The sequence below is a fragment of the Spinacia oleracea genome, chromosome 4 (assembly GCF_020520425.1).
Source record: "Spinacia oleracea cultivar Varoflay chromosome 4, BTI_SOV_V1, whole genome shotgun sequence".
Lineage (NCBI taxonomy): Eukaryota > Viridiplantae > Streptophyta > Magnoliopsida > Caryophyllales > Amaranthaceae > Spinacia > Spinacia oleracea.
The window spans coordinates 113,083,200-113,097,722 of NC_079490.1; the positions used below are offsets into that span (position 1 = coordinate 113,083,200).

At 36.3% G+C, this 14,523-nt stretch overlaps 1 protein-coding gene across 1 annotated transcript; it reads right to left on the reverse strand.

Annotated features, from left to right (window-relative positions):
- Nucleotides 1–13,663: 13,663 nt before the first annotated feature.
- Nucleotides 13,664–14,523, reverse strand: LOC110788518 (uncharacterized). The gene is made up of 2 exons (XM_021993157.1): nt 14,355–14,523; nt 13,664–14,259 (listed from the first exon to the last, which is right to left on the reverse strand). Exons 1-2 carry the CDS (start codon nt 14,521–14,523, stop codon nt 13,664–13,666), a joined length of 765 nt encoding a protein of 254 aa, XP_021848849.1.

Consider the following 14,523-nt stretch of genomic DNA (forward strand, 5'->3'; position numbering starts at 1 on the left):
AGATTCTTAACCTATATTATATGTCAAAGAATTTAGCTGGATTTAGTATCTACTGAAACTAGATGAGCTAAAGCTACATGAATAGAATTCAATTGGGAATTATTCTGCAAAAGAATTTATCATGCATGACATAATATGAGGATCTCCAAAAACGTATCGTATGACTTTAGGCATGACGAACATATACCAATTTCTATTGATCTAAGTGAAGATCAACTAGATTGAGACCAAGAAAAACTTATGGTACTTGAAAACGTACATAGGAACAGTTCTTGACCCAAGGAAATAAAGATATGCTAAATATTGATGCTACACGCATAAACACTGGCAAATGATCAAGAAAGATCCCTTTGGAGTTAACCATTGGCAAAGACGAGCTATAGAGCATCGTGTTTTGAAATGGCAACATGGATTGGAGACCATGAGTTGTTGCGTGGGAAATTAAATATTAATTTTTATGTTCTAAGACACAGCTAGAAAGTCTTCCACATATCTGTGAACTGCTTGGATAAGTAAAATCCAAACAAAGCATCATTAGCAACCTAAACAGTTGAAGTAAAAGTACGTATTGCCTAAGAAGCAATAAAACAGGGTTGTTTACGTTAAGTGTTCTTCACTGAACTTGGGTAGATCACATGTCTGCTAACTTTATGGTTCTTCATTGCAAAATGCGTAGAACCACTCTTGAAGTAAGAAAGACTAGATCACTTAATAAACAAACTCAAAAGATCTTATCGTCCTGTCTCGAAGAACATTCAATGATAAGGATATTAAGATTGGCAAAGCATGATAACTAAACCTATGCAACAAGTGAGAAACAACACTCACATTGTGGCACTGGAAATCAAAGCATAGTTTTGAATTCCACTAGTTGTTTTAAAGATGGGTTCGAGGCCCATGGTTGTAAAACATTGGGGTTGAACATTTATCATATATGAAATGTATTTTCATATTCCATTTAATCTTGGTTTAGTATTAAATGATGAGTCACTTCAATTTGACGATATATTCAAGATAGACTGTCAGGACCATTCCTGTGACTAAGAAATGTCTATCAAGTGAACTTGAATATCAAAAGTTGAGAATGGTCCCTGGTCGGAGTTTTCTATAAAGATGGACGCATAGAAAACGTTAGACGACTACAATGCAAGATGACTAGTAGTTCTGTTTCTTGAACTATGTGGACATGGCAATGTCGTAATCATTTGCATAGATACTTACTTTGGGAAGACTAGTATCGGACAGACCTATGAAACTTTACTGTAAGAGATGAAAATCTGTCATAAGTAAATTTCATTAAAAAAAATTATTCGACACTAATCCTCAATACCTGAGTGATTTGAGATTACTTGTTTGAGAACTGCTTACTTTGACGTTGACCAACCGTCGCACCGTAAAAGGAGGCTATAAAGGCAACGCTCAGGTAATCACATATCAAACAAAGTCTAATCTCAAGATCGCAAGATTGGGATTGTCCTCCCATAAATCGGGATGAGATGCTGAAAGTTGTACAAGGCCACTCGGAGAGCTAGAAACTGTAAAATGCATGGCCGTGCTCAGATGAATCATAGGTTATGATTATCTATTTATTTGATCAGTTGAACTCTGAAACCGAGAAACACCTCTGGACATAATAAGGATGACAACTCTTACCTTATGTTCAAGAGCAAGCATCGAACGACAAAGGAATTAGGAAATGCACACTTGTCCCTAAGGATAAGTGGGAGGTTAGGGACAAGTGGGAGACTGAAGGAAATAATGCCCTTGGTCCAAGTATGCATTTAATGATATGTCTAATAAATACGGTTCAACATTAATTAACAAGTTAATAATTCAGTGAGATCAAGTGAGCTGAATGCCTAGTTAGTGGCCGCTTCAGTTCAAGTGGAATTAATGATATTAATCCACAACTTACTCTTGACTGAACCCGCAGGGTCACACAAATAGTACGTAAACGGATCAAGTATTTAATGACATTAAATGCTCCATCTATGGATATTCAGAATCGACGGATCTTGGTTTCAGTGGGGCTACGATCGTCAAAGACAAGTAAATGAATACTCCGAAAATGATGATGTTGCCGGAAACGGAAATATGGATCGTATCGGAAATATAAATATTATCCAAGTCGTAGATGTTGCCGGAAACGGAAACATGGTACGTATCGGAAAATATTATCGGAAATGGAAATATTGCCGGAATCGGAAATATTGCCGGAAACGGAAATATTGTCAGAATCGGAAATATTATCGGAATCGGAAAATAATTCCGGAAACGGAAATATTAAATATTTGTTCGAAACGGAAATTAATTCCGGAATCGGAAATGTTAAATATTGTTCATATCGGAAATGAATTCTGGAATCGGGAATTTAATCGGAAGCGTATCGTACAAATTAGCATCAGACGAGGCCTGCTAGACGAAGACCCAGCACGAAGCCAGGCCGTCGCCCAGCAAGCCACACGCATCAACACACGCCAAAGCCTCGCCAGGCCCAGCGCAAGGCCAGGCCCAGCAAAGGCTTGGCGCGTGCGCGGATCAGGTGGGGTGCGAGCATGGGCCAGGTGCCGTGCAGTTCGCGTGGGCCGCAAGGCATGCGCGCGGGCTGTGCGGTGCTCGTGCGCGTGCTATACGAACCCTATAGCAATCGGAATTCGTGCTATGATTAAATCCTAATCCTAAAAGATAAAATTAATTATTTAGAGTTCTAAAAGGATTCTAATTAATTAATTAGTATTCTAACAGGATTCGAAATTCTTTTCCATGGTTCTATAAATATATGCCTAGGGTCATAAATTTATACACGAGTTTTTAACAAGTATTCATACAATAAAAGCTGTGATTTTTGAGCAGAAAAATCAGTCACATTACTTGCCCATTTAGCCTTAAATACTAGTACCTTAAGGGCGATTCTAGTTGGTCAATCTTAAGGCGGATGCAGACGTGATGTGGACTATCTACGGAGGGACGACACTTGGAGTCCTAAAGACTAGTTCTTGTTCGGTTCGGGCGCAGCTAGGGAGGGCACGCTACAAAGTGTATGCTTCTGAATTATGCTAACTGATTATGTGTAAATAATATGTTTCCTGGGATTAAGGTTTTTCCGCATGATTTATGTTTTTTCATATGCATCATAACCTAACACGGGCATGCGACGACGAGCAATGGAGCTCGTCGCCCATGCGGTACAATGCAGCGAGCAAGGGCCATGGCACACGAGCACAAGGAAGCACGCTGCCCTTGTGTCGAGTGTTGTGTGCAGCGTGGGCGAGTGGGCGATGGGCATTGGCGAGAGCCAGGCGAGCAGTCGCATGTGGGCAGCAAGCGTGCTGTGCCACAGCGCGCGCTGCCGCGCCCTGCGAAGCAACCAGACGCGTTGAGTGAGGCATGCTGCTCGCAGCGTGGCCTGGGCTTGCTGCGTTGCGTTTGGCCTGCTCGTGTGATGCCGTACGATCAGTCGAGGGGCGCTGCTGCCTCGTGCACTCGACGGGGCTTGGGCGCAAGCCCAAGTGCCTCGTCTTGTTACGATTGATGCGTTTTGATTTTAATTTTAAATTTTCAGTTCGGAAACGATTTTAATTAATTTTAAAATTCGTAATTTAAATTTTTTTTCTCGGAATTTAATTTTGAATAATCTAATTATTATAAATTTTATTTATACTAATTATTTTACTAAAATTAAAACCTTGAATTAATTTAAATTCATTTAATTCAACTGAAAATAAATTAAATGGATTCAATTATAAAATTATACGAGCTTTAAATTTTAATTAAATTTGTATGTTTCCGGTTAGACTAGGAAATACATTTTTATGTTTAAAATTATTAAAGCATGTGAATTTATTGGTTTAAGTGGGAGCATTTTAGTCATAAACTCTTGATTAGGTCTACATTCCTTGAAGGTTAAAACAACTTGACTACGATTAATAAGGACTGAATAATTGGTAGATTATTGGTGCCCTTGATTAATTGCTGTAAATATTTATGTGATGCATAACATGTTTTACTAACCAGCTATGTGGGACATTCATGATAATGAATGGATGAATGGTATATATTGTATATGTATTGTTTTGCAGGTTATTGAAAAGTGACTAGTATGGCCCAAATAGTATAGAAAATATGGTCTGCGTACCATTAATTTGAATGTAAAATTGGTCTAATGCACCAAAGTTTTGTTTTCAATTTAAATATGGTCTGCGTACCATCAAATAGTTGTAATTAGTTTAATTATAGCTTATCCTATTTGAAGAAAATGGCGCTTCCCATGGAGATATTCAAGACGGAGTTTCCAATCCATTTTCAAGACGGACTTTGAAGTTGAAGCTTCAAGATGAAGTTGGGCCATACTAGATCACATTTATATCTTATGCATGTTTTAAGTTATTTATTGCTTTAAATATGTCTTAATTATGCATGAGATTGTGGCTTGATTATGTTGCATGATTAAGGATTTTAGGTCACTTAAAATCTAACCAACATAGTAAGAGCCTTAAGTTCCAAACTTTAAAATTGAGTTAAGAGGTGCCATGCCAAAATAACACTTACTTGGATAACCTTTACATCAATCTTAGTAATAGTTTTCCGCCATAGCGAGGTGTTACTTATTGATTCTAAAGGGGTAAGGTACACAAATAATTGTGAGTACATGTTAGTTTTGGTGAAACTCAACGATATAAGTAAGGAGTCCTTTTATGTAGTGGCAAATTCGATAGGTTTACCTAATAAGTTCTTAGACGTACCTATCAACCAAGAGTAGTTTCAAGACTATTAGCAAAAGGCTTTTGCTTACCTAAAATATTTTAGAATTGAGTCAAAATACATAATGTGCTTAATTCTTCAATGATTTAAGGATCTTGGAATCATTTTATTCACACCTGACGGAACAATAAATTCGAATAAAATGCTAATGACTTGTTTGAATTGCATGAATGCTTTAATTTTCAAGTTATTACTCATGATAAATGTTTAGACTTTGCATGCTTCAATGTATGTTTTAATTATTGGTTATAATTAAATATCTTGTTTTGCAATAAAACCTTTTAGAAAGGTAACAGTAAATTTCCTCGATTGGTAGTGAATCCAAGAACAATTCACGGAAATGAGAGAAAATGAGCAATTTAAATGTACGTTTCTTATAACGACTTTTATGGTTGTTTTCGAGTATCAAAGTCGAATGGCAAACCGATTGGTGCTTGTGAATTCAAAATACAATGTAGTTTTGACAACATAAAGCATTGAGTTTAAAAGGCTCAGCTTTACCAATGGTTAACAACCTAATATCTTTGTCCTTTTAATTCTCGAATGAGTCTAGAACCTAAACATTCGAATAGATCGATGCTTAGAGAACTTTAGAAGCTTCTGGTAAGATCATCTAGTTGAAAAAAATATTCAACATAAATAAAATGGTAAGAACTTTGATAGAGTGACATTGGACATATCTAACAAAGTATAAAAGTCAACACTAGAGAAGTCAATTCTTAAGACTATAAGAAAGGGTACAAGAAATAGGAAAACAAGAAACAAAAGAAAGGAATTTGCATTCCGTTTCTACCTATAAGTTTATATTTAAAGAGAAGTGACCTAGCAATCAAACTTCCTTGGTATCATATACCGCTTGAGGTTCTTACTTCGGTAATAACTTAACTCAAATAATGGAAGCTAGGCTACATTAATGGCCTACAAGTGGGAAATGAAGCATGGCAATGCTACATTAATTGTAGGGTCATCTAGTTTGTTTTAAGTCCTTTCAAAGGCTGGAACTTAATGGCTATTTTGTTCCATAATCAGCATACCTAAATTTCTGCTTCAAACACAGAAAGACTCACATTAAGAAGAACGAAAACAATGCTTGTTTGTTTGTTTGTTTATTTGAATGAAATGGTCATTTACAGGTTGAGTCAATATGCTTGATAAAACAAACAACTCTTTAACAATAAAACTTTAATAGGTTCAAATAAATCTTTTAATTTGAGTTCCACTAATCTTTGGCATTGTTGCTTAGACCATATCAACAAGTTAACATTCAAAAGCTCTATTTTGATGGAATTTTGAAAGTTGATTGATTTCTAGATCAATTCAAGACAAGCTAGTCTTACTTGTTGAAAGTAACAAAAGATATGAACTATTGTTAGACGCCTAGACAATAGAGTTCAAAGCTAAAGAAAGATTTTATGACTTTATTATTTCACCTAGATTTGAGTGAATATTGGTTTATTTACTCAAAGTGATATAAGTTTGAATCCGTTTGGTTAGTTCAAAGATTCAGAAGTATAAAATCCACATGGTAAGAAATCATAAAGATCTAGGTTAGATCATGACGATGATTACTTTAAGACCAAAAATGATCATCAATGATTGTGTGTTGTAATTTCACGATCGAACTCCATAAGATATGGCATATCTAAGTTGGAATGATCGAAGTGAATTAGTACTTGATTCGATCAATGATGAATCATAAAGACTTTTCTTATAATTTCTAAAACAAAATGCTCAACTACCACCAAACTAAACCAAATTCGTCAAAGCTATTGAAAAGTAATTTCAGAATATCTTTTCATAAATATTAAAGAGTTGCTAAACTCAGTGGGAGCTTAATGTTTGTTATTCAACAAACTAAGGCCCAAGTACAGATATATGTTTCATTGTGATTTATTCAAATGAGACACAGGTATTGTTTCTACCACGAATTTTTGAGAACATAATGTTTGTTTGCTCGAAATAATGTCCTTTTGGATATTCACTTCCAAAATGACAAGTGGGAGAAAATAGACCTCGAAAGTCTTCGAGGCGAACAACAAACATAAACGGACATTCCGGAGGCTTTTCGAAGTTCTTCAGAAAATCCGAACACTTATTCTTTAAGGACTTTAGAAGTGGTTTTAAAGAAATAGACATCTCTTAGAAGACTTTACAAGTGCTTCAAGGAGAACGGAATATTCAAAGTACTTTCAAGTGGCTATTGATATTCTATTGTTTGATGTTCTACACCCAAGTAGGCATAGAGTTCAAGTCACTGAAATTATGAGATTCTTCTATTAGATAGTGAAGAAACATAGAGTTCAGGTCAATGAAACTATAAGATTCTTCTATTAGATAGTGAAGAAACCTACAACTTGCAGTCAAACTATTATCACGTAGATTAATGAGTTTGTGACTTGTAAGAAAGCTATGACGAAACCCAGATAGATTCCCTAAAATGGTTAGAGGCCATATATAGACTCAAAAGTAAGAAAGACTAGATCACATAATAAACAAACTAAAAAGATCTTATCATCCTATCTCGAAAACCATTCGATGAAAGGGATATTAAGATTGGCAAAGCATGATAACTAAACCTATGCAACAAGTGAGAAGCAACACTCACATTGTGGCACTAGAAATCAAACATAGCTTTGAATTCCATTAGTTGTTTTAAAGACGGGTTCGAGGCCCATGGTTGTAAAACATTGGGGTTGAACATTTATCATATATGAAATGTATTTTCATATTCAATTTAATCTTGGTTTAGTATTAAATGACGAGTCCCTTCAATTTGACGATATATTCAAGATAGACTGTCAGGACCAGTCCCGTGACTAAGAAATGTCTATCAAGTGAACTTGAATGTCAAAAGTTGAGAATGGTCCCTGGTCGGAGTTTTCTATAAAGATGGACGCATAGAAAACGTTAGACGACTAGAATGCAAGATGACTAGTAGTTCTGTTTCTTGAACTATGTGGACATGGCAATGTCGCAATCATTTGCATAGATACTTACTTTGGGAAGACTAGTATCGGACAGACCTATGAAACTTTACTGTAAGAGATGAAAATATGTCATAAGTAAATTTCATTAAAATTATTAGACACTAATCCTCAATACCAGAGTGATTTGAGATTACTTGTTTGAGAACTGCTTACTTTGACGTTGTCAACCGTTGCACCGTAAAAGGAGGCTATAAAGGCAACGCTCAGGTAATCACCTATCAAACGAAGTCTAATCTCAAGATCGCGAGATTGGGATTGTCCTCCCATAAATTGGGATGAGATGCTGAAAGTTGTACAAGGCCACTCGGAGAGCTAGAAACTATAAAATGCATGGCCGTGCTCAGATGAATCATAGGCTATGATTATTTGTTTATTTGATCAGTTGAACTCTGAAACCGAGAAACACCTATGGACATAATAAGGATGACAACTCTTACCTTATGTTCAAAAGCAAGCATCGAGCGACAAAGGAATTAGGAAATGCACACTTGTCCCTAAGGACAAGTGGGAGACTGAAGGAAATAATGCCCTTGGTCCAAGAATGAATTTAATGATAAGTCTAATAAATGCGGTTCAGTATTAATTATGCAAGTTAGTAATTCAGTGAGATCAAGTGAACTGTATGCCTAAATAGAGGCCGCTTCAGTTCAAGTGGATTAATAATATTAATCCACAACTTACTCTTGACTGAACCCGTAGGGTCACACAAATAGTACGTAAACGGATCAAGTATTTAATGGGATTAAATACTCTATCTAATCAATAATCGGAATCGACGGATCTTGGTTTCAGTGGGAGCTGAGATCGTCAAAGGCAAGTAAATGAATACTCCGGAAACGATGATATTGCTGGAAACGAAAATATGAATCGTATCGGAAATATAAATATTATCCAAGTCGTAGATGTTGCCGGAAATGGAAACTTGGTACGTATCGGAAAATATTATCGGAAATCGAAATATTGCCGGAAACGGAAATATTGTCAGAATCGGAAATATTATCGGACGGAAAATAATTCCGGAAACGGAAATATTAAATATTTGTTCGAAACGGAAATTAATTCCGGAATCGGAAATGTTAAATATTGTTCGTATCGGAAATGAATTCCGGAATCGGGAAATTAATCGGAAGCGCGTCGTACGAATTAGCATCATACGAGCTTTCTAGACGAAGGCCCGCGTCCAGCAAGGCAATATAGCGCCACAACACGCCCAACCCAAGGCTGCGCCAGGCCCACTGCAAGGCAGGCCCAACGCGCGCCAAAGGGGCAGGCAACTCGTGGGCTTCGTGGCGAGTGGGCTGCGTAGCTCGGGTTGCGCGCGTGCACATGGCGCCCCTCGTGGGCTGCTGTGCGTGCGTGTGTGTTTGCGTTCACATACGAAAGCTAAAGCGTATAGGATTCGTTTGATGATTAAATTTCCTAATCCTAAAACGATAAATTAATTAAAATAAGAGTTCTGCTAGGATTCTAATTTAATTAATTCGTATCCTAGTAGGATTCGATTGCTTATTCCATGGCCTATAAATATGAGATCAAGGCTCATAATTTGTAACGAGTTTGAAGTATTCAAAGGTAAGAATTTGAGCAAAAATTCAGTCATACACTTGCCCATACTAGCCGAATATTTTAGTACCTTAAGGGCGATTCTAGTTGGTCAATCGTAAGGCGGATCCGGACATGCTGTGGACTTTCTACGGAGGGACGACACTTGGAGTCCTAAAGACTTGTTCTTGTTCGGTTCGGGCGCAGCAAGGGAGGGCACGCTACAAAGAGTATGCATCCTAATTATGCTAATTGTTATGTGGCAATTAATTTGGAATCCTGCCGTTTATGGTTTTTCCGCATGATTTATATTCGTTTATATGTATCATAACCTAACAGGGAGGTGTGCGGTGTGTGCAGTGGCAGTGGAAGGAATAAAGGGTGGCTCACGGTGGAAGGTGTGAAGGAGTGAAAGGTTGAGGTGAGATGGGAGTGAAGGGGAGGGTCACAATTTTTATAAGGGTAGTTTAGTACTTTTAACAATAAAATGAGGGCGTTTTTAGCGGATTAGGACGTCGTTTAAAAACCCCCTTTATTAATCCTAGGAGTCCCCGAGGGATACATGCATACGGGTACAAGAGAAGAGAGTACGAACTAATGCTTTGATTTATTTACGTAACTTTTTTTCTTTTTACGGGTTTCAATATTAATAACAAAGATATTTGATGTAAAATAATACGAATTTTCAATCATTACACAGTAAATGATATGCTAGTGACTTGAAGTAGAAATGTAAAACCACTTGTTATATTTTATTAAACTAGTTATTGGACCGTGCGCTAGCGCCCACGATCCCCCAAGGCATAAAAAATTGTTTCGTAAAAGGACATTTACAAATTTATGGCTAACTCTAGAAAAACAAAATTAAAGCTCGATTTGCTCGTAATTGATAATATGTGATTATAAATACGTTTACAAGAGGTTTCATTGATATTTTAACATTCCACGTGCAACATTAAGCTCTCTGAAATTGTTATTGTAGTATTCTACATGGAACATTAGCAACGTGCTTAGGTTGAAATGGAAGGGGGAGCATCTCATAGAAAAGCAAAGACAAAAAGAAAGGTGGAAATAGACATTATACTATTGATAAGAATAAGACAAAAGAAAAACAAAGAAGGAAATTAGGGATATGTAGGTAATTGCACTATTGGGTGAATAGTAATAGAAGTTCAACGCTTTATAAGTGTTAGGATCTAACAATAACCCATTAATTAACTAAAAAAACAAGAGCAACTAGGAAATAAGAGATTTTTTTTAAAAAAAAAAATTCCTCGTTCTTGAAAAAATTTAACATTTTCTTTTTTTTTTTTATAATTTTAAGGTACGGTAAAAAAAAATGTTAAACATGGGACAATGGGACATTGATGATAAAATTATAAAGTTGATTAGACTGTTTGACGGAAATTTACCTATGTTTACGGTCACGGGAAAAATATATTATTGTGTAAATAATGATTAGAGCAACAAATGATTCTCAACCAATAAAAAAAAACTCAAATCTCTATTTTTTCTTGATATGTTTTTGTTTTTTTTATGTGTTCATGATTAGAGCAAATACGGATTATATGTGGAGAGCAGAATTTGAACTTGCAACAATGTGAGTCGGGTATCAATTCTCAATCCGACCCGTTGAACAAGATGAGTTTGTCCGACCATTTAAAATCTAAATCGTTTAGAATCCCCGAGTTAGAACCTGGAATCTGATCTGATTATATTCAACCCGTTAATATTGATCCGATTAAGATCCGTAATCTGATAACATACCGATCCGTAACAATCTGAATCCGTTAAATCTAAACCGAAGTGATTTGAAACCAGTTTATGACTCGATCCGTCTCAACCCGGATCCGTTTCAATCCGAAAAAAATCTGTTTAATTTGATATGTTTGCAACTCATGACCAGTTAATCCGAATCATTTCAACATGTGACCCATTAATTTGAACTTTTTCAACCTATGACTCATTTATCCAGAACCGTTTCTAACTTGTAACTCGTATAACCCAAATTGTTCACGATCCGTAATCCGTTTAATCCAAACCATTTACGACCCATAATTGGTATTTGTTTCTTGAAATATTTTTTTTATAAGGTACTTCTTGGAATCTCGTAATAGAAAAAGGAAGAAAAACCAATCTCTTTCGACAATTTAACATCTTTTAAAAAAGTAAAAATTGAAAGTTATATTGTAAAATTATATGAGTCGTCGTTGTTTAAACTTACTACAACCTCCGTTCCTGAAAGTTTTTTACGCTTTCCGTTTAAGTCCGTTCCTGAAAGTTCTTTACACTTATGCTTTATTCCATTTTTGGAATACAAAGTTTACCACTATACCCTTAATTCTGATTTTTTATTCTACCCACTTGCATAATTTATGGTTGTTAATCTTTCAACCACCCTTAACCCAATATTGATTATGGTTAACCATTCCCACCAATTTAAAACCCTTTTCCTATTGTTTTTCTCTCTCTTCCCTCGTTACTTACAGTAAACCCATTCAAATGCTCTTGACTTGTTATGTCTCTCCTCTCTCGTAACTTCCAGAGGCAATTTCATCATCTCTCTCATCTCTCGATTTTTTTCAGCATCTCTCTCATCTCTTGATTTTTCTCTACAATCAGAATTAGGGTTTCTCTTCAAATCCTCTATCCTCTCTCCTTTCTCGTGTATTTGGGAAAAAATAGTCAGTATATTTTGGGTTTCTCTTTCATCTCTCATGATTTTCTTGAATTTGGGGGAAAATCAATGACAGGGTTCTTGTGGAATTTCTTTATGTTCGACGAAAATCAGATCTAGGGTTTTGTGATTTGGGCGAAATATCAATTGTAGGGTTTGTGATTTGGGGATTTTCTTGAAATTCGGGAAAAAATTCTGCTCTAGGGTTTGAGATTTGGGGTTTTTGTGAATTTTGGGGATTCTCGTGAAATTGGGAAAAAAAATATATGCTCTAGGGTTTGTGATTTGGGGTTTTTGTGAATTTGGGGATTTTTGTGAAATTGGGGGGAAAATATCAACTTTAGGGTTTGTGATTTAGGGATTTTGTGAATTGGGGATTATCGTGAAATTGGGGGAAAAATCAGATCTAGGGTTGTGAATTGGGGGAAACATCAGGTCTAGGGTTTGTGATTTGGTGGAAACATTAGGTCTAGGGTTTGTGATTTGGGGATTTTGTGAATTAGGGATTATCGTGAAATGGATCCCTACTATCACCGGACTTCCACAGAGACTGACGACGATTATTTCGATAAGATGAAGCGGCATTTGCCTGCGTTGCAGCCAATCACTGATTCTCACGCTTTCATGATGAATTGGAAGAAAAAACTCGAGGATTATCATAAAGATTGGAAGGAGTTTATGATCATGAAGAAAAAACGTGAGGCTTCTAACCACAATTGGAAGATCCACAATGATTCAGAAGATGATGAGGACGATATTAATGGAGATTGTGTGCCTAATACGCCCGCCAACAAACCGTCTGAAGAGATTGCTCCAGAGTCCTCCACACTTGAGTCTAGTTCAAGAAAAGCTATTGATTTCAATTCGGATTCCGATGAAACACAGGCACCGGATAACTACGATTCCGATGAAACCCAAGGCCCGATAACTACAAGCACCGATAAGTACCTCTAATTGTCTAATTGTTGATGATAATTAGATTACTGGTTACCTGTTTGTTGGTGTTGATTATTAGAAGTAATCTTTGTGTAGTTGGTATTGCAATGGTAACTTTATGATGAAGGTTTAAATTTAATATATTTGACTTTAAGGATTGTAATGGATTATCTCTGTGTAGTTGGTATTGCATTGGTTGACTCTGTGTTTTGCCTCTGCACTTATGATGTTGTTTCTGCACTTATGGTATTGCATTGGTTGCCATGTCTTGCCTTTGTGTTAATGAGCCTCGTTGCCTGCCCCCGAGTAATTGTTGCCTGCTTTGACGGAAATTACCTTGGACAATGATGATAATTTACTAAAACCCTTATTTGTTGTTTCTAAATTTGGGGCTTACTAATTGCAACCAGATTTTACATCTGATGAGGCTTAGTAAGGTAACAAGTTTAGAAATAATTGACATCCCTAATGATTTATTTTGTTACATGAGGGGGTGTTAGATAATGAAATGTGATCCTCTACTCTTAATGACAAGAAGTTGCAAGTTGTTTTCAACAATAAATGGGACAATAATACATTGATTTCATTGTTTTCAAAATATGACTCAATTACATTGATTTTCATGTCCCTACATTCTGATTTTCAAAAGAAGCTTTATAGTTTGATTCTACAAATCATAATGGCTTTGCACTTGTGTTTATAAACCAAAAGTACAAGTGCAATGCAATTGTAAAAGTAAAACTTGGTTTGTTACCCCATTTCAACCTTCATTTTCTGGAAACAAAAGTTGCATGCTTTCTTTGACTGCTTGTGCATCGGGTTGTACTTGGAGAGACAAGTTTCCGGCGTCCTCTAATTGTTTTTTCTTGACATGGGGCAGCACGTAGTTTCCTCCTCCTTTGACCTTGATGATTTCTTGCATTACATATTGATATGAATACCAAACATTGCTGAGTACTTTTGGGTGTAGTTCATCAAAAGCTTCTTCAACATCGGTAATCATTTCATCAAGGTCTTTAGGCATCTTTTTTTCATACAAGGATTGGATCGACCTAAAAAACCCCAAATCTAAGATGTTTAGGTCAGGACTTCGGGGTGACTGTGGTTGCCATATAAAAGTGAATCCATCAATGTTTGCCTCTTGTAAAAATTGTGGATCACCAGCCCCAATATGTGGGTTTGCATTGTCTGCCTGAATAATTATGGTTTTTGCTGAGTCCGCTGGCCATTTCTGTCTTATAGCAGGCAACATTTTTGTCAGTAATTTCTCCCTGAATACTTCTTTATTCACTCCTTGATTTGCATATGTGATTGGTGTGCCTCTTGCTCTGTTTTTAGAACTCCTTTTTGCTGGTTCTATATATGTAAATGGAAATATTCCCAGTTTTCCATCAAAAAACAAACACCATTCGAGTTACAGATTGGTCTTGCAACTCCAGCTAGAAACATACCTTTTGGAATGTGATTTTTGGATTGTGCAGTTCTATATGGGTGTTCTTCACCAGGTGCTAAATACACTTTAAGATTTGCTTTCTTCAAGTAAAACCACTTCTCGTCTATGTGAACATAATCATAGAAAGTCTTAAAGGTTGGGTTTGTGTATATAGTGGATGGCTCCAT